The following is a 27,916-nucleotide window of genomic DNA, read 5'->3' on the forward strand; positions in this document are numbered from 1 at the left end:
GCATGGTTCCCTCGGGGAGAGACCCCGCGTGCGGTTGCGTTCCTTTTCACTCTGGCGAGAGAAGGCACGCCGTTGGTTTCGTGCGCGCGGCGCGCGGGGAAGGCGAGAGGAGAGACAGCGCGCGTCGTTTTGTCTCGCCGGCACCGCCAGCGCGTTGCGTCTCTCCGTTTCTAGACACGCATGTGTCTTCGCTTCAAAGCGTCCAGGGTGCTAACGGTTTCATTTTCTTCTCGTCCCAGAAAAGATCGTGGCTCTTTGGCGGCGAGGACGCGCAAAGGAGGGTCGGGGCTGCCCCCAGTTTTCAGCGCGGTGGGCGTTGCGCGAGACAGTTTTTTGGGGAATCTCCAAAGGCGCATGTGTCGGTCGTGTGTCGATTGTTGCTGTCACTCATTTGGACAGCCCCACAACCTTTGCGACAGGGGTGAATGCAGAGTTCGGCTTTCGCTTTGCAGATTCCCGGACGCTTGGCCTGCTTCCTGAGGGGTTCAGGGCGCGGTTGTGTCGGTCCCCATCTGCTGTCCCAGAAACCGAGAGAGACAGCAGACGAAACGGGAAAGAGAGAAGGAAGAACACTTGGTCAAGAAAAAGGAGAGAGAAGACGAGAGACTTCCGGGAAACAGAGCGTCTCTACAGCGATATCTGTAGTTCTACGTAGATAGGAAAGAGCGAAGAGGCACCATGGACTGTGGTACCGAAATAAAAAGAGAAAATAGGCAATGTCTGAAAGGCAAAAACGCGCGGAAGGGACAGTCCGAGAAACGCGTCGCTTTGTAGCGCGTAATCGACTGGCGTGCATGACGAACGAAAGGCGCCTCTGCCTTCGCAAAGGTGCCGGTGTGACGAGCGATAGGGGTCGTGAGAGAGAGGCAGACGACTGAGGAAGAAATGTTTTCTTCCCGCCGTTTAGGATCTGCAGTTCGTTTGTGTTTCTCGTACGCGACCCACGATGGAAGCTTAAAGCTGAACTTTTTGAAAACGCGGTGGGCGAGAGACATCTCTCAACATCCACTGCCAAGAGTTTCCCACAGAAAACAGAGTCGCTGGACTCAAAAACCCGCGTTCACCTGCCCCGTTCTTGCCCAACCCCCCCCCCCCCCCCGGCCATTTGAGAAGTCCGAAACGGAAAAAGGGGAAGAGAAAACCGGGGAAAGGCGAGCGCGTCCATGCCGAAGAAAAGACACCTGCCAAAGAGGGAGAAACCGCTTGGAGAGAGCCCACAGAGCCGACGAAAAAGGCAGCAGAAGCAGGGGCGAGAAGAGAATCGAAACCCGTCCCTGTGTGTCGGTTGCGGGTCGGCAGTCCCGTTTGTTTCGGCCGCAGACGAGCGATGATATTAGGTTGCGTGTGTTTGCGCGACGAACGCGCGAACACAAAGCAATACTCCGAGAGGAGAGAAGGAAGCGCCTTCGTGGTGCGTTTTCCCTTCACAGCGGAAAAAACTGCACTCCCGTAGGCGAGCTGGCCGTTGCACTCCGCATTTGCGCTTGTTTTCCCGACGCAGCCCTGCGAGGATCAAAAAGAACGCGACAAACATCGAGACGGAAAAGGGTGAAAGAAGCCCCCTGCGAGTGCCTGTTTCTGCAACGCAGCACATCCCTCTCGGGTCGTTGCGCGCCAAAACGTCGACAGCGAAACGGTCACAAAACCCGGAAAAAGACGGAGAGACCACACGAATCGCCGAGCACCGTTTCGAGCGTACCTGAAAAGGCGGTCAAAAACAGCGAGGCCTGCCTCGCGTCCTTTCAAAAGAGGCGCTGCGTTGATTAAGATCGCCTTCGCGCCCAACTGGAGGCCGATGGCTTCTGCTTCGTGAAGAGCGGCAAAGACATTCCCCGCAGCGATTTGCGACAGTTTCTTCCACTTCTCTTCCTCGGTCTCTCTCCCCGCCTGCGCAGTGTCCGTACACTCGCCGTTCGAGGTGTCTGCCGTCGCTTGGACTCCCCCGGCTTCTCTGCCAGGAGAAAGAATCGAAATGTACCGGAGGAAATGGCGTCGCAGAGGACGCAGAGATCGATCTGCATCAATCACGACGACCGACGATCCCTCGAGGAAAGGGGGACTGTCCGTCGACTCGGCTTCTGTGGCGCTGTCCTGCGTTCGGTCTCGTCGCGCAGGCTCTTCAACCCGCTCGTCGTTTGCGGCGTTTGCGTTGCCCCCGTCACCGCCGGAAACAATCAACATGCACGGCAGACACGGGGCGTAGTGGGTGAGGGCGAGGCCTGGGCTTTCCATTGCGTCATCGGCGCCCTGACGCGTTTCAGACGACTGCGGAGACGACCGCGCGTGGGAGTTTCCCTCTTTGCGACCTCCGTTCAAGTCTGGCGTTTGTTGACGCTGCCGCCTTCGTGGAGTCTCCGCCGTATTTCCAGGTGAGTCGGAGCCGTCGCGCTTCCTCGCGCCCTTGTCGCTCGAGGCGGAACTCGCATCCGCAGAGCGAGGCGAAGAAGACGGCGAAGAACCCGGCTTTTCCAGCGTCAAGTGGTACTGCAGCTTCTCGGAAACGCGCACGCGCACAGAAGGAAACGCCGGGGACTTCTCGCGGGCGGCCTCGAGTGTCTCCGCAACCATTTCGGCAGAAATCACGCCCCGCCGCAAGATCTCGATGTCGTACACGGCGAGGCGCGAGGAAGAGAGAGAGGGGGGAGCGATTTTGATCACCGTGGACTCAATGCCGAGGCAACAACAGTCTTCTTCTTCGCCGTCCAAGAGGACCATCTCGTCGCCGTCTGGACGCTGCGACAACAGGGTCGCCAGCGCGTCGTTCGCCACGCGTCTCGTCTCCCCTGTGAAGCCTTCCGTCGTCGCTTTCCTCTTCTTCAACTCGCGTCCGTCGTCGCTCTCGTTTTCGGCCGCCCCGTTCCCCGCAGACCCGCCGCATGCAGCCTCGCTTTCGACAGAACGTGCGCCCCGTGCAGATTCTCCAGCAAACCCCGGGGCCGACCACGACGACGGAGACAATGAAGAAGGCGAGGAAGATGGAACGGTTGGCCCCTCCGCGGGCTGAGAGACGGCAAACTGATTGAGGACATGTTTCGCGCGAGTCGGGCTGATTCGCCCGAAGCGGTTTGCAGAAGGCGCAGCGATAGGCACGCCTGCCGCTGCGATGAGACTCAGCGCGTAGGGGTGATTAGGGCACCTAACGAGAAAGAGCAAGAAAAGAGACGCGGACGGCCGGGAAAAATAAAAAAATATCATCCACCGAGAGCGCAACGGAGACACTCACATGCAGAGAGGAGAGGACCCTTGCAAAAATGCCCACAGACTTCTCCATTTCCCACATCTTTTCTAGAGATGACCTCTACATCCTTCCTACGGACTTGCCACCTCTATATGCACGTGGTTTATATGTGCACTTCCACATGTGTAGACATTCACATGCAGACAGGAGAATTCTCTACACCCCAACAAATCGCACTGAATAGCTCCGCGTTTCTCGGCATTTTGTCGACAGTTCGATTCGCCTCTCGGAATTTACCGGTAGACGTCTGTGCGCAGACACGGACTTCTGTCTGTTTACACCTCCTCTTTGGGGTTGCGGGCTCTCGAGAAAGGCTCTGCGTCAGGGGACGGTCGATCTATGCGCTGTCCCCGCGCGTGCACGTCTTCTGTCTAAACTTTAGAAGGGACACGAGTAGTTTGGATGTTTTTCTTTCTCGAAACGCACGCGCTTACCGTACGGCGACGAGCCGCGTTCCTGCAGTGACGGCGAGCGCCACGCCCGTTCCGTCTTTGCGATCTTCAAGGATTTTTCCCTTCGCCACAATTGAGAGAGGCCCAGGCCAGAAGGCGTCGGCGAGGGTTTCAATCAGAAGCCGCAAGTCGCGTCTCTCCTGCGGCGTGAACTTCCTAGGAAAGGCTGTCGGGTTTTCTGTCAGGCGGTCTCTCGCGCTTTGTTCGCTGTCTTCCTCGTCGAGGTCAAACACCTGCTCGAAGGCCTGTTGTACAGACACCACGTGGCAAATCAGCGGGTCTGAAGCCGGCCGTTTCTTGCAAAAGAAAACGCGGTTGCATGCAGCGGGAACGGTCGCAGCCGCGCCCAAACCGTACACGGTTTCCGTCGGAAACGCGACGAGCCCGCCGCGGCGGAAATACGCTCCGAGGGACGCGAACAGCGGGTGTACAGACAGATGACGAAGCTGCGAGAGTGTCGCAAACGCCGGAGAAGACGCAGAGGAAGCAGGAGAGGAAGAAGAAGCGGAAAAAGGAGAGGAAGCAGGAGAGGAAGAAGTGGAAGAAGAAGAGGAAGAAGAAGGAGAGGAAGAAGTGGAAGAAGAGGACGAAGACGCGAGGGAGAATAGCTGCAGAAGAGAAGGCGCCGAAGGGAGCAATTTGACAGAGGGCGAGTCCAGGAGTGAGGGGGACTCAGATGTCTCCTTTGGACGCGAAGGACGAGGTGGGGCACGGAAAACGAGAACCGGTGAGCAGGAGGTGAAGAGAATCTGGTCGGAACCGCAGCGCGACGCCAAAGAAGCAGAACAGACAGGCTGGGCCTCGCCCGCCTCTCGGGACGCCTCCTCCGCAGGCCGAGTCATTGGCGCGTCGTCAGAAGGAAAAAGAAACACGATGAGAACGATGAGAAGGCAAAGTGAGTGAGAAAAAGCGACGAAAAAAAGGAAACGTGGGGAAAAGCGTCGCAGCGCGAACCCGGCGAGCAGAGAGGAGAGAGGCGAGAGGCGTATGTGGATGTGCGCAGAAGCGGGAAGCTCTCTCAGATGAATGACTCGGCAAGGACGGGGGAAAGACAGCCCGAAAATGCCCCGAAGAAAAGAAACAAAAGCTGCGCGACAAGACCACAAGAAAGAAGAGAAATATTGACTCAGAAGGAGAGACAGGGAAGCGTGTGAGAGAGGGACAGCCGCGCTCCACACGTGCGAAGATCCACAAGCTCTGAAGAAGCGGCTGAGGCGTCTTAGAAAGCTGAAAAGTTCTTTTTAAAATCCAAAAGGAAAAGAAAGCCAAACAGAGGGAAAGCCCTCTGAGCCCCACACAAAAGCTCTGAGAGACGACAGAGCATGTCTGTCCCTGCCAAGGCGCAAAGCGGGCTGCGCATGCACGAGACAGGGCGACAGTTGCAGGGTTTTCTGATCGGACCGGATCTCTGTTTTTTTGTTCTCCCTTTGCGCTCTGTTCCTTTGCCTTTCCGAGCACCAACTCAGGCGCACAGATGGACACACAAATAACCCCTGCACGGCTACTTGGGATTTTTCGACTGCGAAAAAAATGGAGCGAGGCCTCTAGCTGTTCTTCTTTGGAGCCTGTAAACGGGTAGCGCCTGCCGCCTGCTCTCAATCTGTTTTTTCAGCAAGATCGTTTCCTTCGGGTTGTAACGCGCCCCTTTATGCCGAAGTGTTCCTTTCTCCAGATATAAATCACTACAAATCCAAAAGAACAGAGAGAGGGGCGGTGGCGGCGCGAGTGAGACCCGAAAAGCGTGCATGTTTGTCTAGACCAGCAGCCTCGACGGAGAGGTGGACGTGTGCGGACGCGCGGAGGTTTATAGAGATCGAGATACAGATAGACTTGCGGAGACAGGTGGAAATCCATGTAGACAGAGCGGAAGAGTCGACCGAGGTGACCGGAGCAGAGACCCGCGGAAACACAAGAAGTTTGACAAATCCAGGTAGACCCAGAGATATATGTATCGACATCTTTGAAATGCGAGAGACCTCTCTGACATGTCCGGAGACGCCATGGTCTTTCACGGCGTGTGAAAGAGTGAAAAACGTTTGCATACCAGGTGTGGACTAAAAAGGACTTCTCTCAGACTAACAATGGCAAACTCTGCTACGTCCGCCTCTTGCATGCGCTCTTCCCCTTTTAAGCTGAAAGAAAAACCAATTTCGTGTCTCCATAAACACACAGAAAAGGCCTGCCTCGACGTGAGGGGAACTGCGGACGCTCAGATTACTTCCGCACCTTCTTCTCTCGGCTCTTAACTCTCTTGGCGACCAAGTTTAAACTCCTCGAAAAAAGTGTCCAAGCAGTCGCCTCAGGACGAAAGGCGTTCCCATCCGCCTGAAACTCCTCAGTCGCGAAAACACAGTTGAATGTAAGGCATACTGTTTTACTCGAGCCTTCCTTCTACCGCCGAGCTGTCGTCATAGCTGCGACGCGCCGGCCGTCGGTCTTTGATGTCCAGATTCTTTCTCGAGCATTCCAACGGTTGGACTCTGCAAATCTAAAGGAGAAAGAACCCTGAAGAGAATCCGAGCGGCTCCATCACAAGTCCGAACCCTTTCTCCCTGTTTTGCTACTTCGCGCACACGTGCGCTGAAAGCTCATGGGGTTGATCGGTTCGATTGGAGCTCTACATGGTGACGGCAAACCAAAGAAAGTCACGCCGCTCCCTTTCGCTTCGGAAAAGAAAACCAGGGAGGCTGCGAAACAACCGCGAATGTTTTTCCTGTCTGCTGTCGCTCGGTTGTCATGCAACAGTGAAGCGAGAGTACTGAACCATCAAAAACCCCGCCTGAACGAGGGAGTCAAAAGACCTTTGTCGTTGTTCCCCTCTCTTCCCCCAAACAGACAGAGGGAGAGGCGCTCCCTCTCTTTTTCCTGTCGACAAAAACCACGGAATACCGAAATCGAGAGCGAAAGGCAGCAGCGCACACTCCCATAAAACGGCGGTGTCCCTGCTCTTCGTGTGGAACTCCACGAAGCGAAATGACAAAAACGCAGCGGCCTTTTGCCCGCCCTGCAGATGGAGAAACACTACAAATCGGCCCTCGTGCCTGGACACAGTCCGAGGGACAGAAAAAAGCTGGGATCGCAGAGATCCACAGGAAACGGGGGAGGGGGGAAATCTGGCGAGATGACGAAATGCGTTTCGGCCGTCTCGCTTCCCCCTCTAAAAGAGTCCTTCCTCGTCGCTCCACATCGGAGACACTTCCGCGTTGAAACCAATCTGAGAAAAACGAGGGGCGAACCTGCCAATAGGGCGCAGAGAGAAACGCGAAGCAACGGAGACCGAACGCCACAGAGAGACTCTCTTCATTCGCCCCTTTTTCGGAGCTCCTCTGCCGCGCTGTCGCGTTCTGTCCGCGTCGTCTTTCTTGTTCCCTCTCTTCTCTGCGCATGTATTTCGCCGTGTGCCCACCTCGACACTCTCAAATTTCTCACAGCCTGCGTTCTTCCTTGTCTTTTGCACGTTCTTTGCCCGTCTCACCTTCACGCCTTGTCTCCCCTTGTCTCTCCCCTTCTTGTCCTCCCTCCACACCATCCTCGTATCCCGTCTCCTCCTATCGCTCTCCTGCCTCATTCCCTTCACTCGTCTCTAAGCCTCCCGTCTTCTTCTCAAGTCTTCCCTTCTTCTCAGTTCTTCCCGTCTAATTCCTCGCAAGTCTCCCTTCTTCTCAGTTCTTCCCGTCTAATTCCTCGCACGTCTCCCTTCTTCTCAGTTCTTCCCGTCTAATTCCTCGCACGTCTCCCTTCTTCTCAGTTCTTCCCGTCTAATTCCTCGCACGTCTCCCTTCTTCTCAGTTCTTCCCGTCGAATTCCTCGCACGTCTCCCTTCTTCACAAGGCTTCTTTACACCTGCGTCATCCCTGTACCGTCTGGGCCGCGGGTGTCTGTGTCACGCGTTCCGGCGAGAGGCACCAGGGTCGCTCGGTCGCCCGTTCTCGAGGTGCGGCGATAGATCTCGAGACTCGAAGCGCGCGACGCTCGCGCGTCAGGTCTCCGGATGCGGTCTGGCCTTCCGCCCTCGCGTTCGTGCTGCGACAGGGAGAGGAGGCGCACCGTTCTCGCCTGTTCTAGCCGCCCGCGCCGCGCTCCAAGCCTTCCGACGGGGAGCGAAGAGGAAGGAAGAAACGGGGCGGGGACGAGCGTTTGGAGCGACGCGCGGTGACGAGACCAGAGGGAGGAACTCGACGCCGAATACGGAAAAGACGTCTGAACGGTCATGAGGCCTTGTCGCGTCCGTGGAGGCGAAGCGAGGAGCGAGGGACGGAGCGAAGCTGCGTTCGGAGACGCCGTCTTGTAGTCGTGGAGGCACAGCGGACAGAGCTGAGAAAGACGCAAGGAAGAAGAGACAAAGGGTTCCCGAAGACGCATGCAGACTCCCCCTTCTCTCCAGGGCGATCCGCTCGTCGCACAGGCAAAGAGAAACACACCACCACAGACAACGGAGGTGAAGGACGAGGCCAGGAAGAAAGAGAGAATTGTGACGGCGAATCCGTGACGACAGAGTCGTCGTTCAACACCAGGCAGCAACACTCGTCGTGCACCGCTATCAAGAGGGCCTTTTGAAAGAGAGCTGAGCAGCCCACGAAAGGTGGAAGACGAGTAGACAAAACTTGGCGAGGAAAAAGCCAGAAAGGGAAGAGATCAAGACAGGGAAGAGAGAACAAGGCAGGCAAGAGAGAACAAACAGGGAAGAGAGAACAAGGCAGAGAAGAGAGAACAAGTGCACGCTGTGAGGAGCATGAAGAGGGGAGTTTAGGCGTCGGAGAAGAACAGAAGGGGAGAGAAAAAGAGGCGACAACAAGGCGGAAGAATCCGCTCGGCAGGTAAAGGAAAAAAAGAGACAGTGAAAAGGGGCAAGCAAAAACAGAGGGAAGAGCCAATCGTCCACGCTCGAAAAGAAGAGAGGAAAACCTACTGTCGAGCGACTGAACCAGGAGTCAATGCAAGTCCGATGGAAGACATGGCCGCAGGGAAGGCGACGGACGAGAGCCGTTGGGACAAAGTCCTCGATGCAAATCGCACAATTCCTGAGAGAAAGAAATTTCATTTGTGCCCAGAGCAGAAACACACACCGGTCGAGCTCTTCACTTACAAGGGGTATATACGCCTAAGCGTTTCCATCTGCATGCGCCTCCATAGGCATATCTCCCGGGGAACGACGGCAGCAGTAAGGAGGACAGCAAAAGCAGGCATGCACATCTTGTAGCTTAGCAGGATATCACATACAAATGAGACCTCCGCATGCATATGAACAGATCTTTTGCAATCGAGATGCGAGGGGAGATTTCGACACAGAAAACGCCTTGGCAGGAAACCATACATGTACACATACAAATACCTCTCTTTGCGGTAGATCTTTGCCTCCACCTCTCTACTTCGGGGGGTAGTGTAGGGATGCATGCGTGCGTCTTGGTGTCAACACACATCCATGGTGTCTACCGTCGTTGGCCTTTAAAATCTACAGCCAGACGCCTTCTCCTGTGCTACCCGCCTCATCAACTGGGCGTCTCCGAGGTCGGTATTTTTCGTGACTGTCTCCGCGAAGGCACAGAGCGCCGACAGCGAAGCAAAAGACGCGCAGAAACCTAGGCACGGCTGGGACAGCGCATTAGGTTTTTACGTAGTGTGACCAGGAAAGCCTTTGACAAGCGACTCGTGGCCTCGCGCGTCCAGATCCTTACCCTACTCTTGGACCCTTTCTTCGAGTCAAGCCCGCGCCTCCCTCCGGGCACACTCCCTCCTCCCGCTCCGCAGAGGCAACCGCCGTGCTGGCGGTAAAACCCAAGTCAGACGGTCGCGAAGAATCTGCATGCGCCGCACAGCCTTCCGCAAGGGCGGACACTCCCGCGGAAGAAACTCCCACAGCGGAAGATCCCATCCCGTTTCCATCGGCACCGGAAGCCAGAGAGAGCGCGAGCGAAGACGCCTCCTGCTGGGTGAATTCCGGAGACGAAGCCGACGAAGACGAAGCCGACGAAGACGAAGCCGACGAAGACGAAGCAGACGAAGACGAAGCCGACGAAGACGAAGCCGACGAAGACGAAGAGGAAGAAGAGGAGGAAGAAGAGGAGGAAGAAGAGGAAGAGGAGGAAGAAGAGATGGCGTCAGTTGTTGTGCTGACGTCTTGTGAGACTTTGTGCAGATCCGCGGGATCAGCAACTGCCATCGCTTCCTGGGGAGGAGACAGAGCAACGGCGCAAAGACGGTGAAGACGAGGCGCTGGCTTCTCGAAACGCGGGGGATGTGAGAGCGAGGTCCTTCCGTGACGCCCCCAAAGTCACTGCGCCCATCTTACTGCATGCGGACGTAACGGTGACGAGCGGCGTCTCCCAGTGACGTACGGATACGTCCACGCCCATATCCTTCTACCTCTGAGGAAATACGTCCACGCTCATATCCTTCTATCTCTGAGGACGTGGAATCGGCCTCACCCCCCGCGAGTCGGTCTCGGGAAACGATCTAAATCTCTCCAGATATCTCCCGTCCCTCTAATCCAAGGCTTTCAGTGCTGGCGTTCAGCTGGGTCTGTTTGCACGCGAGTCATCGCTTTCTCACCTCGGACCCGGCGGAGAATAAGGTGGCGTAGGGCGTCGCGGCGCACCAGGCATCGATCTCCTCGCCGCCTTGGAGAGAGAAGAGACCTCGGCTTCTTTCTCCCTCGCGAGCCTCGCCGCTTTCTTCTGTCCCCACGCCGACAATGCGGAGAAGACCCAAGATCGGAAGTCCCCCCGACCCCGTGACAAAAATGCCTCCTGTGCGACTCGTCTCGCCGTCCTCGCCCGGGTGCCGCATGCTTCCTCCTGGCTGCCGGGGATCTTCGATCTGAAAACAGAAACACACGAGGGGCGTTCGCGGCGAGTTCAGAGGCAAGACCGCGCGGGAACACCGAGTCCAGCATGTCGGCCTATACTCGGAGACCCCCGCTAGAGAACAAACTCGGGAGAGAGTCCGACACCGGCTGTACTCGATCTGACGTGCAGAGTCCTTCAGAGGGGTGAAGAAGAGGATGAATGAGCGACTCAGACGCGGCGCGGCTTCCGCCGCCTTTCTGTAGAGGCAGGTCTGCGTTTTTTTCGTCTTACGTGCCAAATGATCGAGTCCCATTCGCGCCCACTGGCGGCGAAGAGGTCGGGGGACGGGGTTTCGGACGAGATTCCCAGACTGCTGGCGCGTTCTCGGCTTCTTCGCTCTTCGATCGCTCTTCGCCAGTGTCGTGTGACCAAGCAAATCACGCTTCCGAGAGCAGCCTGCGCCGAACACGGGTAGAAGAACAAGCAAACAGATTTTAGTCCGCGCCCGGCGGTTAGCCGTCCCTTCTCAGTTATCTGCCTGTGGCTGATGCCTGAGTAAAGGAACAAAAAATTGAGGCGAGCAAAGCGGAGAGACTGACAGGGTGTTTAACGCAAGGGTACGTGCACGCGGATCGACTATCGACAAACCTGATATGCATATCTAGAGAACAACGTACACATCTAGACAAAGCCCTATCCATATATATATATATATATATATATATATATATATGCACCGTGTAGAGGCGTATACATTCATATGCATGCATATATATATATATATATATATGGGGCGAACTAATCATCTGAATATATGAGTATTTGTATGCATATATATATATATATATATATATATATAGGTAGGTGCATGGTGTAGGTAAAATATGTAGACTGGCAACGATGGCAAGAAACGGAGAGAATGAGCGGAGAGCAGTAGAAAGAGAAAGCAGTGTGAAGACAGCCGACCGTGAGGCAATCCACAGTGGTTCCACGTGTGTCGATCTTTTGTCTTTTTGTCTGTCGGAAACCATCGAGGCCACAGACGCGAGAACTTACCATGAGTGCAAAGAGGAAGATCCACACCAAAATATCCGCCGGTTCCTCTGAAGCAAAAGTAAGCAGGAAACAGACTTGGAGGTGGAGACTTCCCTGAGAGCCGAAGGAACAAACGCAATCGCTCCAGTCGCAAGGCTCTCATTCCGAGTCGCTCCTAAATGCACGTTTGGAAACTAGACACACAACCCTGTGTGGACACATGCTCTTACCCACACAACTGCATATCTATATCTATATATTTATATATATATATATATATGTTTATCTTCAGATGGAGATCTACGCGTCTGCAGATTTGTACGTATCCACGTACTTTTGTATGTATATCTGCACAGGTGTCTCTCGATTGAAGTACCTACGTGTATGTGTGTGCTCTTTCGCTCCCCATTGGTGCATCCATTTCTCGCTTCTTTCCGGTCCGATATGTGCACCGGCGAGTACATCTCGCCATTTATTCGACAGCAGAACGGGGGTACTTTGCAGCAGGGATACCGCCCGTGGGCAATCTAGCAAGGTGCTGTGTTCGGGCAATAGGTGCGCGTTTTCTGTCCACAGTCTCCGACTGTTTCGTACCAGAAGACGCCGTTTGTCGCCTTCGCATAGAGGCCACAGGGTTTTCTTCTCTGTTCACATCCGCATCAAACAACGCTCGCAAGCTCCCGCCTTCCACTGCCTCCATCTCGTCGTTGCTCGGAGTCTGGAGCTGAAGAAAAGGACCCGACATAAAGGCCCGCCGACTCCCAGAAGTGTCTTTGTCTCGCTCGCCCCCATCCACGTCATTTTCTCCCCGGTCTCGACTTCCCTCTCTCCGTCGCCCCTGTCTCTCGTCTCTCGGTTCGTTCAGTTCACCGTCGCCGCTAGGAGGATGCGAGAAAGACAGATAAGTAGAAAGAGACGAAGAGGGAGACGATGACAGAGAAGATGAAGAAGAAGATGGAGGAGATGAAGGAGAAGATGCATGAGAAGAAAGAGAAGAGGACGGAGAAGAAAGGGAAGCGGGAGGAGAAGAAAGGGAAGCGGGAGGAGAAGAAAGGGAAGAACGCAGAGAAGAGAGAGAAGACGGACGAGATGGAAGGAGAACAAGAGAGTGGGCGGCAGCGATATTTGAAAGGACAGTCTGAGAAGCGTCTCTGGCGTGTTTCGCCTCTCGAGGATAGGGAACAGGAGAAGACGTCACCGGGGAGACCGTAAACGAATGAGGGGAAAGGAACGCGTGAGAAAGCGGAAAACGAGGAGAGACGGGGTACGCAGGCCACGGAAGAAGCGATGGCACAGCCGCCTGAAGATGCCGAGGAAAGGAATCCCCCTTCTCGTCCCGGAGCACCTCCACCTCGGGCCCAACAAACGCGCGTGGAGACTCCACGCTGATGGCAGGTGATGATTCTCCTGATAAAGACGACGGACCAGAAAAAGAGGAAAAAGACGGGGAGGAGGGAGAGGAGGGGTCCGGAGAGGAGAGAGACGATTTCTGTGAGGAAGGGACAAGAGACGACACAGGGGTGGACGACGAGACAGCACGGTTCGAGCGGAGAGAGGCGTTATGAGAGCGTCCAGGCGGGGCTTCAGAAGCATCCAAAGCAGGCAGACTCTTCCGAGCGGGTGGACGTGTCTCTCGGTTTTCCTCAGCACTCCCGGGCGAAGACGCAAACAAGATAGCGGCGGACGGCTCGGAGGGAGAAAAGAAAAGAGAGGAAGGCGCAGGCGGGGGATGCAACACAGCGGGGTGAGATGACACGCCATAGGAAGGTGCGGGTGTCGACGAAGGAAGCCCCTGACCGTGCCTCTCCTCCATGGCGCTCCACATCAGAGAAACAAGGGAGAAAGAGAGACGGACAGAAGAGGGAGAGAGAGAGAGGAGAGTGAAGAGAGAGAGAGGAGAGGGAACAGGCGGAAACGGCGAGGGAAGCTGAGGACAGAGTGGTGGAGCCAGTTGGTATAGATGCGGCTCGGGGAGTGGCCGAGGCCGAGACCGACGAGGGAAGATCAAGGAAAGGAAACACAAAGGCACACGCGAAGAACGAGGCACGAGGCGGGGGGAGAAAACATGAGAATGCATAACACACAGATGGTTAGTTTTGAAGATGCAAGGCGGCGCCAGAAAGCGACAGCTTTCGAAAGGGAGAAATCTTTTGAAAAGAAAACGCAGGCGATCCTCACCCCACATCCCCCAACGATCGACACCGGTCCCTGCAGGCCGCCATGAGGGCGCGCCGAAAGGGTAGGGCCTTTATCGAGTTGTTTCGCTTTTAACTCTTTTTCCTTTCCGTGAGTCGGGAAAGAGAGACGTGACGGCACCAAGAGACGCGATAACTTCGCAACCTGCGAGAGAAGGCGCTGGAAGTCACGCGAGGACGTCTGCACCACACGAGTATTGCCTCACTTTTGCAAGGCGAAAACCAGAGCGCGAAAGATGAGCGAGGATCGGAGACGTGCTCGGCCTTTTTCCGCCTGTCCTCTCGGCGTTTTCGGTCGTGAAAGGTTAGGGAGGGAGAGCGGATGCCCCAAAGCGTTGCCAGGCAGAAAGCATATGGGAAAAGGCGAGTAAACGCGAGACGCTTGCGGAGGAGCTGAGACAAGGGAAAACTTTCTGGAAGGCAAACTTCTTCTGCGCCCTCATCAAGCAAGGACAAGAATGCGTTTTGCTCCAGAAGCGAAGACGCAACAGAAAAGAGGAAAGAGAGGAGAGGAGAGAAGAGAGAGGTGAGACGGAAGAGCGGTGAGAGGAGAAAGAGGGCCGCAAGGAAGCGAGAGGAGACGATGAGAGAGCCAAACGAGGACGGCGAGAAAGAGGGAAAGACAGAAAACGGGAAAAGAATCAAGGGCGGCACAACAGACGCGAGATGGGTGCGCTCTTGTCTTTGTCCCGTGGACAGAAAAACAGTAGAGTCCTCTTCTTCTGTGAACTTGCCACGAGGGGAGAGAGAGGAGAAAGAGGAAGGAAAGAGAGAGGGACGAGAGCTCGAGGGCCCAGCCGTCGAGGTCGAGGATTGCCCATGGAGGTTTCCCTTTTCCGGAGCGGACGGAGCAAGGAAAGGGAGGAAAAGTAGAGTCCAAGGCGCGAACTCGAAGACAATGAGGAAGAAGCAGAAGGGCGGGAAAAACCTAGACTGCTTATTTGTTTGTTTGAGAACACTGTGTCGAGACACGCGGCCGCTTTTCGAAGAACCGCCAGAGGCAGCGTAAAGACGCTGTGGAGAAAGAAAGACAGAAAACCGAGAACCTCAACGGAAGAACGAACTTGGAAAGAGAACAAAGAGAGAGAGCAGAGCTTCTACATTCTGAGCAGCAAACAGAGAAAAGGCCAAAAAGAGGCGAGATTAAAACGTTACGGAGCGCGAGAAGACGTTCGATGGCTGTCCAGCAAGACGCAACGGGAAGCGTATATGTCCACAAGAAAACGGATTTCCCATCTCACCACAGGATCGGCCTCACTCTGCGAGATACTCGTGGATTTTCCATACAACGCCTTTGGCAGTTTCATCATGGAAATCGCAGAAGAGAGACGAAAAGGAAACGGGGCAACAAGAGCGACGCGCGCGACGCCTTCTCTCCGAAAAATCGCGCGGCAGTTGGAGAGTAAGAACCTCCTACGACTGGTGTGTGCTGGTGGTTGGGCTAGAACTTGTTTCTCTTGGAGAGTTCGACAGCACAGAATGTCCTTTTTTGCCACAGCAGAAAGTTAATGTGCCAAGGCGCGCGTTGTGGCCAGGAGAAAAAGTGAAAGGGAAAGGAAGAGCCGTCGAAAAGTGACAGGGGAGCGGGGCTACACGAAGACAGACGGGAGATCGCGCCTCTTCTCCTGTTGCGGGAGATGCCGTCTCGCAAAAATTCCACACTAGGCATTTTCTCAAACAAACAAATCCAACATTGGCGTTTTGAAAGGAACGATCATCACGTAGAGACAGCGGGAAAAATAGATCCCCAAATGTGCATACGAAGTATGAAAAAACGTATATATATATATATATATATATACGCTTACATGCATAGACATGTACATTTATAAATTTATCTAGGAATAAATATATAAAAATGACCATACACAAATGCATATTTAAACATATATATATACATATATATATGAAAGAACACTTGAACGCACGGGGGGAGGGTCACTGCGGGGACAGGTGGTGTTCCGCCCCTGTGTGAGATTTTTTCCATGTGGAGATTGTAGTATCTTTGTTATCCTGTTTGTTTAGACTTTTGGTGAGGACCGCGTTCCGACGTTTTCTTCGACGATTCCCCGGCCGCAGTCTCGCCGTCATCTCTTTTTTCGAGAAGGCGAAAGGGGCCGCACTGTGTCTAGAAGACGTTTTCTCAAATTTTGGCTGAAGTTTAGGCGAACGGAAATAGTTCGCGAAACCAAAGACACACCGTTTCTGTCGCCTCCCGAGCAACTGGTGCCGATTCCACACTCCAGCGACCAGCTGCGTAAGCATACGCTCCTTGCAGGGTGTTGATATGTATGCATGTATATACATATACATACGTAGATATTTGTAGGGACATGGTCACATGTGTTCAGAGAGAGAGAGAGGAATAAATGTATCGAGACTTACGCGTATGTAAAGAAATATATATTCAGGCAGAGAGTGAAGTAGAGAAATGCATGACGCCGCTGTAGAGACGGAAGTGGAGCGAGGGCGTATGGACGAAGCAAGGAAAGAGATAGAGAGGACTGCGAGGAAGCGCCAGATACAGAGATGCAGATCTGTTCGCGGGAGATTTAAGAGGAGAAACACACATGGAGAGAGAGAGAATGAGACAGAGAGAACGATGGAGGGAGAGAATCGGAGTGACACAGATATAAAGAGACAAGAGACGCACAGAGAGAGGGAGATGGCGAGATAGAACGATGTGTGTCGGCTGTCCTCGGTGGCGCGTCCACAAAACTGGAATTTTACGGCCGTGGATGAGGGAGTTGGATCTCTTTTATGACCACATGGGAAGGAACCTCGTTTTTTCTCGCTATATATCTTTGTATAATACTTATGCATATCTCCGTTTACATACGTATCTTCTACATACGCATCTTTCTGTTGACAAACACATGTATTTTTACATTTCATATAGAGGCGGCAGGTTGGCGCGCATTTTCTCGCGCGTTGTTCCCTCCGACATCTGAGCATCCATTTCGACGAGACAGCCTGACGAGCGTCGAAGTGCATGGTGGTAGATTCTTCTTTCCTCTCTGTTTATGTAGGGATAAGCTGGACGGTTTGGTTTTCTCGCTTGAGGCCCTTTTTTGCATATCCGTTCTTCTTTCATTGTCGCGGCGCTGTGGCAAGCGAGAAAAGGCACACCGCGCGTCAACTCGGACACGCGAAACCGTTCTTTCAACAGAGCGACGAACGCTTTTTTTATGCCTTTCTCGCTTTTCACGAGGGCTCGTACCTCGATAGCTCTCAGTTTCCTGGCGTTCGTCGCGACACATGTTCCTGTCTTTTGCTCTTCTCCGGTTTCTCGCCGGCAAGTCCCCGGACTGAATCCTCTGCGTGCCTCGCGTTTCGCGCACGTCTCAGCCCGCCCGCTTTTCCATTTTGCCGGACTCTTTCCCTTTTCTTTGCCTCTCGTTTTCTTCCGTTTCCCTTTCCTTGCGTTCCGACACAGAAACAGTTACACACACCGAGAGCGTTTGCGGTTCTGCTTGCCTCTCTCGCGCGAGCAAACGGGGTTCTACGCCGCGTACCTTTTTCCCGCTGGCGTTCCGCCTCTGCTTGTGTCGGCGGATTTCTGACTCTCTCCCTTGTGTCTCTTTCTGCGTTTCCTCTCTCTACGTCTCTTTGTTCTCGGCTTGCTTGGACTCCGCTCCGGTCTCTCCTTGTCGACTCTTCGTGTTCTGTCCCTCCTCCCTTTTTCGTCTGTTGAGCCTTGTTCGTTTGCTGGTCCTTGTTTGTTTCTTCTCCTTTCTGCTCTTCGTGCTATTCCTTTTCCCTCTCGTTCTTCTTTCTGGGCATTTCTTTTTGAGCAGAATCAGGTTTGTGGTGGAACGTCTGAAGAACTCGCGAGCCCAACGGTTCTCTGTGGCCAGGTCTGCTGAGCGGAGAGAGTGAACAAGGTGCGACGCTCTTTGTTTCGCTTTTCCCTTGAGGCGATCTCCGGTTTTCTTCACGTGTTTTTTATCCCCTTCTTTTCTTTGTTGTGAAAGACCTTCCTAGGACACAGCGTTTCCGTGTTTCCTCGTTTGAAGCCGCTTCGCGGTCTGCCCCGCTCACTCCTATGAATCGCCCTCCTCTTTCTCCTCTTGCCATCGTCTGTTTCCTTCTTCAGTTTCGTTCTTCTATCTCTGTTTGTGTGTTTATGTTCTCTCCTCGCTTCGCCCGGGCCTCTTCGCTCGCTCCCAGCCTCCTCTGTGGGCAGCGGCGCAAAGAATCTCGGCGCAGCGGGATGCTCTCTTCGGTGTCCGCCCGAGTGCCGACTTGTGCCTGAGACCACTGCCTCGTTTTTTGTCGATTCTCGGCTTTTCGAGCAAAGGCGTTTTGCATGTTGACTCTCCCACACACAAACACACACACACACACAGCGAGAGGGACGAGCGACGGATATCGGACGGGAGAAAGAGACCAGGGCGGCCAGCTTTCGTCTTTTTTTGCGGGTTTATCCTCCCCTCTCTCTGTTCCCTCGTAGACTCCTCTCGGAGATTCTACCAACTACCGTTCCTCTTCCCTTTCCCTTCTCTCTCCCTGTTCTCTTCTCCCCGTGTGCTGCCTCGTCTCTCCGTGGAAAGCTGTGTCTCTGCCTCTTCTCGACTGTGCAATCTCGGCCGGCGCTGACCTTCGTCCTGGGCGTTGCTCCGCCTCGCCTCTCTCCTCCCCCTTCCTCTCCGACTTTCTCTGCTTCTCTCTGCCGTTATTTTTGTCTTTCCTCTCGCAGTTGTTGTCTTCCTTTTCTCGTGTCGTCTTCCATCGGCTGCGGCTGCGCTCCTTGCCGCCTTCCTGTTCGATATCTCCTCTGCGAGGCGGCGTCGCTGCGCTTGTGAAGAGCTCCACTCGGGCAGACCTCTCTCGAACTTCTCGTTCTCCCCCTGTCCCCCCTCGTTCTCCCCTCGTGCCCCAAGATGCTGCAAATGTGGATTCGCCTACTCACGCTGATGGCCGTGGCAGCGTTGTTCATTGTCCAGCAGGTTGCATATCCTCTCGTGACGGTCTGGGTGGCTCTGGGGGAATACCTCCACTGCGCCTCGTACGTCTTGCTCCTCGACCTCGTCATCACCAACCGCGGGCTCAAAGGCCTGAGTGTGAAGACGCAAATTTGTTTCCTCTTCGTCCACTGGTTTCGCTACTGTGACTCGTTCTTCACCGCGCACTCCAACCACTGGATATTTGTAAGACAAAACGCGCCGCCAATCCTAGGCAAAAGCGAATGGTATCTCTGGATCGCTGCGAGGGCGGATTCACCTCGTTCACTCTCGATGCACACGTGTATATACACACACACATGCATACATGCCTACCTGTAGCTCCATCCGTACACGTGTATCCTCTACAGACTCGTGCGGATAAAGCGTGGCAGTCCCTAACTGGCAGAAAGGCAGCGAGAGGAATACACAGAAAACGCCGAAGAGGGATACAGTTGCATGTATAGATAGACTTCGATGCAGATTGACGCATCGCTTTACAAGCAAATAGAGATATACGGAATGCAGAACTGCATTCGTGTGTGTAGAGAGACAGAGTCAACATGAATGGTTCGCGATTCGCAAGGTCCCTGGTTGTATCCCGATGCGTAGAAAACAAGACAAAACAAGACCAAAAAGGGAATGCACACCGTGAACTGTGTCTGAGGTGGTGCCTCTCTCTGTGGGTTTTTGTGGCGTCGATTTCCTGCATGCACTCGTGGAGACTGTTTTGCTTTCCGCGCAGGCCTTGAAACTGTTTTACATGGTGGTCTCTGTGCTGCTCGTGGCCTCGCTCATCTGCCTGCGGAACACCTGGGAAAGGCGCAAAGACACTTGTTCCCTCCTCGTTCTCTTTTTCATCTCCCTTATCCTCGGCGTGGTCAACTTCTTCGTCGACGACATGAGGCCGGCTTCCTCGTCGGACAGGATTCTCCACTTCTTCTGGATCGTGTCGCACTATCTTCAGGTGCGCGGAAAAGGGAAAAAAAGCGGGAACTGGCACACGACTGCAGAGTGCATGCGAATGATGCCTGGAGCAAACAGAGACGGAAACAGAGATGCGCCGTGCTCGAGCGCCGTTCCCGTTTTTCGGCACATCGGCGCCTGCCAACCGAAAGCGGCCGCCAGGCAGGACAAATCCTGAAAACGCGACCAAGAGAAGCGAGACATTCTGGCAACAGGAAACTCCACGACGGCGACACAGAGAAAGCGAACCCCCGTGGAGCGAAAGACTGGGACGCGAAGAGGAGAGAACGCGCAAAGTGCAGTCAACAAGGGAGAGGGAAAAAGAAAGCTCTGTTTTTGGCAGATAGGTCGACGCGACATTTCCGTTTCAATCCCGCATACGTGTTTCTCGTTTCCAGTTCAACGAGCCTCTGTCTGTCGACTGTTTTCCTCTCCTCTGTCCCCAGCGGACTGTTTTGTGCGCCGACTCAACCTCTGCGCGCTTTGCGACTCGCCGTGTCCCCGGCGTGTGTTTCTGCTGGGTCTGTGTCTCTGCGTTCTCTCTTCTGGCCCCTCGGTCCAAACTCTTTGTCTCGGTCGTCTCCCACCTTCAGCTGCGTGTCCAGCTGCGCTCGCGTTTCGTGTCTCTAAAACTCGCAACCCTTCGCACTTGCTGGAAGACCGCCTCGGTTTTTGCGTTGTCTGCGCTCGCCAGGGTTTTGCCATGCTGCCGCAGTTCGTCTTCTGCTACCGTGACCCCGACAACAAGGACAGTCTCTTGACGGCTTACGTCCTGGTGCTCGGCTCCTACCGCCTGGCCTATGCAGTGAACTGGATCGAGCGCGCCTACAAGGAGAATTTTTTCTACATTTCCGGCCCTCTCGGCCTGAGCATTCTGATACTGTTCCTAGGCGACTTTGTCGTCTTCAAATTGAAGAACAAGAGCTTCATCTCGTCGTTCGTCCTTCGTATCGGTAAGCCGACTATCCAGGCACTTTTCGGCGAGTCAGTGGACGGGCGAAACCCCACCGACCGCGCGTGTGTCGCACAAAGCGTTCGGCGCCCGCGGGTCCTTCCCATCGTCGTCAACGGCGTTGCGGTCGCTGGACGCCCCAAGCGGTGCTGCACGAGGGTTCCGTTTTCCCTCTGCGGTTTGCGCCTCTCATCGGGTTTGGATATGCACGCTTCCTGTTGCGGGGAACAGCGCCAGAGGGGTGCGCGTCGCGGGGTATACGTACACCTGGGAGAGGCAGCGTCGCGTCGTCGGCGGTGTCCCATCGAGGCTGTGTGGAGCCGCGTCCTGCGCGAATCTTGCCGGCGGTCGCTTGCTGGCCTTCGCTGTCGACTTCCCTGCCTCAGCTTCTCGACGTTCTTGCATTTTCTGTTTCTGGGCACAGACGACACCATCGACGCGTCGCAGCAGCCGCTTCTCCAGGCTGTTTATGGGAGCAACTACGAGAGACTCTCTTTAGCGGAGGCTGCGCAGCAACTCGGATCGGCCCGCATTCCTCCGATTGAAATCGATCTGCAGCACGTCCACGTCGTTGGTCGGCCGACGGCAGATATCAGTAAGTGATCTTTCGGGGCTTTCTCATTCGCGCGTCCTCCAAAGTGACGTGCCCGCCTTCTGCCTCGCAGTCGCCCACAGAACTCGGCGCGTATACGTTCTCTTCCTGGAGGCCTGTCTGGGAACGTCTGCTGCCGCGGCGCCGCGTCCGTATTCGAGGGCCGGGATGTCTCATCTGCCTGTGTCTCTTTGTTCACCTTCTATTCTTCCCGTCCCTGGTTTCGGGTTCTGCTGGTCTTGGGAGTGACGCGCGACGCACGGTCGCCCCGGCGCAGAAGCGGCCCGAGTCAAGCGGCTGCCTCCTGCATGTACTCGTGCCTTTTCCTCAAGGCTTTGCGGCGACCTGTGTGGGTTGCGAGGAGCAGGAGTGCTCGGGTTTGCGTGTGGTGTGCGTCTGCTTGGGCGACTCTCTTCTTCTCAGGCTCGGTGTCGACGTCGACAAACTCCCCGGCGACGGGGGCCGCGAATCCGGCAAAGAGCGCGGCGTCGCAGAGCGCTGGCGATACACTCCGCGGCGCGGAAGCGGTGGCTGCGCGAGAGGCGACTGGAGGCGCCATCAGCCCGACAGCGCTGTACAAGTTGGACGACGAGAGCGACTTGGAAGAGGACGAAAAAATCATGTTTGGGATTGAGCGGTGGCCGGAGCGAGAGGGCGACCGCACGAGTCGCCGAGGCGAAGGCGACGGCGGACAGGAGGCGCGCGTGGAGTCGGTGATGACGTGAAGGCTGTCGAGAACTGCGTGCGCGAGGGGGAACAGGAATCGGATAAAATGACGCGTTCCTTCTCGGCAGACATGGAGAGTAGTTTGGCAGAAATAGAGAGAAGAACACAAAAGAGAAGAGGGGGCCCGGGAGGAAGGTGAGATGCCGCCTCCAGAGACGAGAAGAAAGGCGCGGCCGATGAAGAGTGGGTCCGAGTCAATCGCTGCGGATGTGTAAACCGAGGGCGAGTCGCGCTCGGAAACGAGAACGATGGCTTAGAGAGGGGGAAGGAGACGGCGAGAACGGACGGATTCGACAAGGCACAACTTGGCAGAGGAGGGAGAAAAGGCGCCCACATCGCACGCCGCACTCAGGGAAGATGGGATCGAAGGATCTCGTGTCTTTTTTGTGGGATGAACGCACTGTGAATGCATGTGGAGCCGGGTAAAGGCCCCGACGAAGAAAAGCGGGCAGAGACAGGGACGAGATCTGGGTCTGTTTCGCACCGCGCGAGGGCGACGAGGGGACTGAGGAGAGGCGCACTGGGTGCCGCAGAAATCGAATTGGGAAGAAACACGGGAGACTGCGAGTGAGCGCTTTGAATGGGAGCAGCGGGGCGCGTAAAGAACGGGTGAAAGACGCGACCGGGGTTCCTGAACCGCAGAGGACGCGCAGAGTTCGGACTGGAGGTTTTCTTACGGACCAGCAAACGTCCGCATCGCTCTCAGTTTTTTGCGGGTGGCGTGTGTGCTTCGGCATCTCTCTCTTCTTCTCTTCGTGCTTGGAGAGGCCCTCTGGTTCCTCTGGGCAGCAGTTTCCGGTCCGCTTTCGTTCGCGCCTTCCAGTCTGTTTTTTGGTTTCCACGCGTAGGGGACATCTTTAACTTCCAACCCCGAAAAAACCAGTAGCTCGTGTTTGCGTGGTTCCCCCGGCTGCGCGTTAATGCATTTTTTTCTCACGTGTAAACGTAGCATAGTCCGCGATAGGCTAGGCACGTTGACGGCTTCTCCCGAGTCACGTGCTCGGGACACTTTTGGCATGCATTCCCTCTCGCCGAACGAGAAAGATGCAGAGGAACAGAGAAATAGACTAGGGTGGTATGCGTGTGCGTCCATGTGCATCCGCGTTGTAGCAGCAGACGTGTTCGAATCTGCGTCGCCCTATGCAGTTCCTTTTTGCCTCAGAGGAGCGCGTGCGGCGAAGTGCAGCGATTAGGAAGTGAAGGGCTACAGAGATGCCACACGAAACAGGGTAAGTGCTGGCGCGCGCCCCCGTGCTAGGGTTTCCACCCTGAGAGGAACTCCGTTTTGTATGTTCGGTGATCGCGGTCGCTTGGCGACTGTGTGTGTGCCGCGCGCAGACAGTTCGACTGCCGCTGACGAACAAGCGGGGCAAGAGCTCGTGCTCTATATGTATCCCGTGTTCAGCCGCTCGCTCCGGTGGGAAACAGGTGGGGCACTGTCAGCCGCGTGAACCCCGCCACGAGATCGCAGCCCACGTGTGTTGGGGACTGCCGCGCGAGACGACCCGTGATGCTGTGTTTTTCTGACGCACGCGAAGAGCCTGGAAACCAAACGCAGAAGTTGCCTTCAAATGACGACCTGACGTTTGCGTGACGAGACGTTTACGTGTTTCGGGCAGTGCCGCCTCCTCACCACAGCTCAGACCTCTGCGGACGCAGAAACATGGTGGGGACTTCTCACCACGTCGAGCCAACAAGACCGTTGATTCGCGCGCGCGCGCGGAGTGACGTTCACTCAAACGTGTCGGAGGCGGAAAACGCCACGTAACTTGCAAGGCGGAGGAGGATGCCCATAACCACGAGCAGGTTCGCGATACCGAGGTGGTATTCATCGCGCCAAGTCCTGCCGCGAATGACGATCCTCGGGGTGTACGGTGTTCCAAAGATGCTCCTAACAATCGCCTCAGCGGCTAGATCCTTCACGACTTCACGACCGATCTGTGCCAAGAACGCCCCCATACCGGGGTCTTCCTGCGGCGCGGCGGTATTCTCAGCTTCTAGGGCTGCTGCGTGATCCCGCGCATGCTGCTCCTCCAAGCGTCGGTGCTGCGCGTCCAAGCGTTGCATCACCATTGCAAAAAGGGACCCTATGACGACTGCAGTCAACGAGATCCCCACCGCGACGCCTGCCGCAGCGCGGTAATGTGTCCTGCGTCTCGCTGTCGGTCTCTGAAGCTTTCTGTCGGACTCGCGCGAGGGAGTTTCCCCCTGCTCCCCCGCGCGGAGCGCCGCATCCTGGCCGAGTCCGTCGTCACTGGGGCCCGCGAAATTTCGCCGGACGCGAGACACTGGGGACACGGACACGGCCTCATTTTCCTCCTGCGTCAGGTCTGCGTAGGTGACTGTCCCTTGTCCTTCGAAATCGACCGCCTGAACTGGGTGGTAGGGCGGGTCTTCCAGTGAATAGGGCGCTCCAACGACGTGGGGCCGCCGGTTGGTGACGACCACCGGCAAACGAGAAAAATCGGCGGCGCGCGCGAGGAGCACCGTCGGCGAACCTTGCGGCAGGGACGGAGAACCCACCGAGAAGACGCAGGCCGAAAACACAATGGCCACCCGTCCCAGTTGGGGCACAGTTCCGGAAGGCGATATTGTCTTCATCTCGCCAGCGGGAGAAGTGAGAGGAGCATGAAACCGTAAGAAGGCGCGAACGCTCCGCTCGCCTGTGTGGATCGTCGGCCAAGAAGTCTCGAGCAAACGTTCACGGACAGGGGCATTCGACGACCGGAGATCGCCGCAGAAGAAAACACTGGATATCGCAGCAGGGCCTGGGCCAGTGGTTGTGGAGGAATCGGCTGCGACACGGAACTCCGCGCGCGTTTCCGACGCACTGCAGCGCAGCGCCCCACTATAGGCGGGCTGTGGACCTGAGACCTAACACAGATACCTCGAAAAAAGGAGTGGGGGCAAAATCAGGCACAAGCAAGGTTGTGGCATGGGCGCGATCCTCAATCGCTGGAATCCTGGCCGCCACGGGCAGCGCAGCTTCACGCTTTTGGCAGTTTTCTCTCGACACGGGCTGTATGCGTGAAATGATCTTTAAGGCGGACGTATCAATTCGGTTCAGACGTAAGCAAAACCGCGTTCCGCTCTCGTCCGGGAAAACTCGCAGATGCCCATGCGTGGTGTCGTAAGCGCTCTCGACACCGCGACTCGGAGCGCCTCTCACTCGACGCCCCCTAAGAAAAGTGACAAAAACGCCGCGCGATCACAAGCGGCGCAACGCATGCGAAAACGGGGGAAAAGAATGCTAGGAGACGTCCGACTCCCCTGCAACCGACATTCTGAAATTGCTGGGTACCTTTCTCGTAGTGGGGCAAAACAACGCTTAAACTCACCCACAAGAGGCTCTTCCAAGGAAAACCCTGGAGCCGTCCCAAGAGCGAGCGGGCGGGACCGCGCACGTCGCTCCGCGGCGCAAACCGACGCGCGGAGACGCCGCCGGCACTTGGTGTGTCGCCACGAATGCTCCGCGGCTTCAATGCGTCTTCCTTCTCGAGAGAAACCTGTAGCTACGCTGTGCATTGGAAAGTCTCAGGCACTAGAGCGCCTGTCGGCAAGCGAAGACGCGGAAGTTCGGGGGGATTCCCACCACATGGCGAATCGCCCCGAACTTTTTTAGGCGGCGAAAAGCACACGCGGGAAAACTCCCGCGTCGACATGCGAGTTCAGACTGGCAACAGCTGTGCCCCGGCGGAAAGGGAGCCCGCGAGAATGTACACTGGATTTCGTGTGCTGAGCCTTGTTCCAAAAGTCGATTCCTGACTACACGTATCAGTGTTCACGCAGCGAGAAGCACCGCTATAGGCACAGAGACGAAAACGTTTATATATAAATATATATAAATATATATAAATATATATAAATATATATATATATATATAAATATATGTATATATATATATATGCATATATGTATATATATAAATAAACAGGTAGGATCTCCGATTGTGAACCGCAGTGTCCTACACAAGACGTGGGACTACCGGTACGGCCAGTCGGGTTTTCAGTGCGAATCCAGCAGCGGTACGAGAGCGGGTATACGGGGCAGCGGTTGTGTCGAACCCAGTAAAAAAAGGCAGGCTTTGCGCGCCTCGCGGCGTTGTCAGTTCTCTCGAAGAAACTTTGGACCGCGTGGGAAACGCACGGAACGGAGACGTACCAGCTAGAGAGACATCCGTCGGGGTGAGGCTCGACCCCGAAACAGCGCGTGCTGACTGGCTCCGAAAACCTCGAAAGCGCTTGGACAGGGGAGCAAGCAAAAGCGGTTGTAGGCTTCTGTGCAAAAACAGACCGGACTTCTCTAAATGGACTTGTCTTTCGATTTCTGGGGCAGACCGGAATCTCGGAAGAGAACCGGCTTACCTTGTATCCACGCTAGAGCCAGTGCCGCAAGCACGAGCGCGACGAGAACGGATTCAACAAGAGTAAAGACGACAGGCGCCACGCCGCAGGGATACTCGAGAAACACCAAATTGAAAAGGAACGGAAGACGCAAGTGCCGTGGGTCAAACGATCGCCCTCGCGTGGCAGCGCACACTTCGACAAGGAAACCTGCGAAAGAATCTGTTGTTTCTGCCGGCATGCGAGGCGTCGAGTCCTCGCCGCCAGCGAGAGAAGAGCTCCGAGCCTCGCCGGTCTGGCTGAGAGAAGACGGCGAGAAAAAGAACGGAACCAAAGGGGTTGTCGGTGCCGCTGCGTTGAACAATCGCCCGCCGGCGTCCGTGGTGAACGTCCAGGGGAGAACCGCGTCGATGGCGGCAGCGTAGGCGCTTTGAAAACGCCCGGCGAGACTCCCGACGAGTTCTGGCCACTGAAAAGACGTCGGCTTATGCGTAGAGGAAGGCACACGGTTTCGGGTCTCAGGATCGGTCTGTCTAGGGATAAAGGCCGCATCTGGAGCAGCTAGGAACGGCGCGCACTCGGTGCCAAGCCACGCGACGAGTTCCCGTTTCTGTGAGGCTGATAAATCCCGACCGGTCTCTTCGCCTGTCGCTTCAGCTTCATCTCGTCCATGTGCGCCGCCGCAGTCTCCCTCCTCGAGTTCCTCTGCGCACCTGTTCAGCATCTCGGCGCGCGCCGCCTCCGCCGCAGCTCTACAAATCTCCGCTTTGCCGTAAACCCGCACGTGCAGGTCGTCGACGGGGGCGGAGCCGAGATGGGATTCCTTGAACCCGTACCGCGCGTTGGGGGAGAGGAAGAAGGAATGGAGAGGAAGCAGAACACAGCCTGCGGGACGCAAAGGCAGGTTGTACAGTTGGACGTCGGGAACCAGAGGCGGAAGGGGAGACAGGAGTGTCCAGAGATACGACGAAACGGACGAGGAGAGGAGAAACGAGCCGGCAGGAGCGTCCGACGCACCGACAGATAGCCTCGGGTCTCTTCTCGAGAACAGAAACAGATGCCTCAGCGGGCCGCGCGACGCGTGCAACCGCCTGTCTCCTCGAGGACGTTCGTCTCCGACATTCTGCGGCATCACCCAAAAGGGAATGCGCAGAACATCCGCGGAGTTTGCATCCTCAACGGCACCGCCTGAGCGGGCTATCCTTTCCGTCTCGCCGGCGAACTGCCGACAACCCGAGCCACGCTGTTTGTCTGGAAAAAGCTCGGCGTCGAGAGCCTCTTCTCCAGCTCTACACAGAGCGTCGGTAGACTCCGCGAGTGCGTAAAAAAAGGGGAAGTTGGCCGCGGAGGCGGAACGGGCTGAGACCCGCCGCCTCGTCGCTCGCGCGTTCGGCGGCGCCCCAGAGTTCTCGCCCCAGCATCCCAGGAGAGCCGTCGAGACCAAGGCGAACCAGACGAGCGGACACGGGGACCGTCGGCACCGGAGAAACTGCCGCATGTTTCGCAGGGATGCGCCGGAAAGGCGGGAAAAGGCGGAGAGAACCTGCGCCGCGAGGAAACGGGGGAACCGCCGGCGACACGGAAGGACAGAAATGCGCTCTGGCCATGCTTCTGTCCTTCGATCGAGTCGGCAGCGCCGAGAGTCCGCAACAGAGAGCGAGCGGCGCGACAGGTGCGAGACTGGAAAA

The 27,916-nt window shown here is 55.8% G+C and overlaps 4 protein-coding genes across 4 annotated transcripts; 1 reads left to right on the forward strand and 3 right to left on the reverse strand.

Annotated features, from left to right (window-relative positions):
- Positions 1-1,424: 1,424 nt before the first annotated feature.
- NCLIV_000870 (sua5/YciO/YrdC/YwlC family protein, related) lies at positions 1,425-4,532 on the reverse strand (the record flags this gene model as incomplete). Its single annotated transcript, XM_003879579.1, has 3 exons — positions 1,425-1,503; positions 1,700-3,136; positions 3,673-4,532. 3 exons carry the CDS (start codon positions 4,530-4,532, stop codon positions 1,425-1,427), a joined length of 2,376 nt encoding a protein of 791 aa, XP_003879628.1.
- Positions 4,533-7,527: 2,995 nt separating this feature from the next.
- NCLIV_000880 (hypothetical protein) lies at positions 7,528-12,255 on the reverse strand (the record flags this gene model as incomplete). Its single annotated transcript, XM_003879580.1, has 7 exons — positions 7,528-8,004; positions 8,600-8,711; positions 9,366-9,856; positions 10,240-10,506; positions 10,767-10,931; positions 11,532-11,578; positions 12,105-12,255. 7 exons carry the CDS (start codon positions 12,253-12,255, stop codon positions 7,528-7,530), a joined length of 1,710 nt encoding a protein of 569 aa, XP_003879629.1.
- Positions 12,256-18,588: 6,333 nt separating this feature from the next.
- NCLIV_000890 (er lumen protein retaining receptor 2, related) lies at positions 18,589-21,883 on the forward strand (the record flags this gene model as incomplete). The annotated part of the gene is made up of 5 exons (XM_003879581.1): positions 18,589-18,855; positions 19,394-19,615; positions 20,309-20,567; positions 20,991-21,161; positions 21,582-21,883. The coding sequence occupies 5 exons, from the start codon at positions 18,589-18,591 to the stop codon at positions 21,881-21,883; spliced, it is 1,221 nt and encodes a 406-aa protein (XP_003879630.1).
- Positions 21,884-23,615: 1,732 nt separating this feature from the next.
- On the reverse strand, positions 23,616-27,726 carry NCLIV_000900 (conserved hypothetical protein; the record flags this gene model as incomplete). Its single annotated transcript, XM_003879582.1, has 2 exons — positions 23,616-24,679; positions 26,250-27,726. The coding sequence occupies 2 exons, from the start codon at positions 27,724-27,726 to the stop codon at positions 23,616-23,618; spliced, it is 2,541 nt and encodes an 846-aa protein (XP_003879631.1).
- Between the last annotated feature and the right edge of the window lie 190 nt (positions 27,727-27,916).

The sequence above is a fragment of the Neospora caninum genome, chromosome Ia (assembly GCF_000208865.1).
Source record: "Neospora caninum Liverpool complete genome, chromosome Ia".
Lineage (NCBI taxonomy): Eukaryota > Apicomplexa > Conoidasida > Eucoccidiorida > Sarcocystidae > Neospora > Neospora caninum.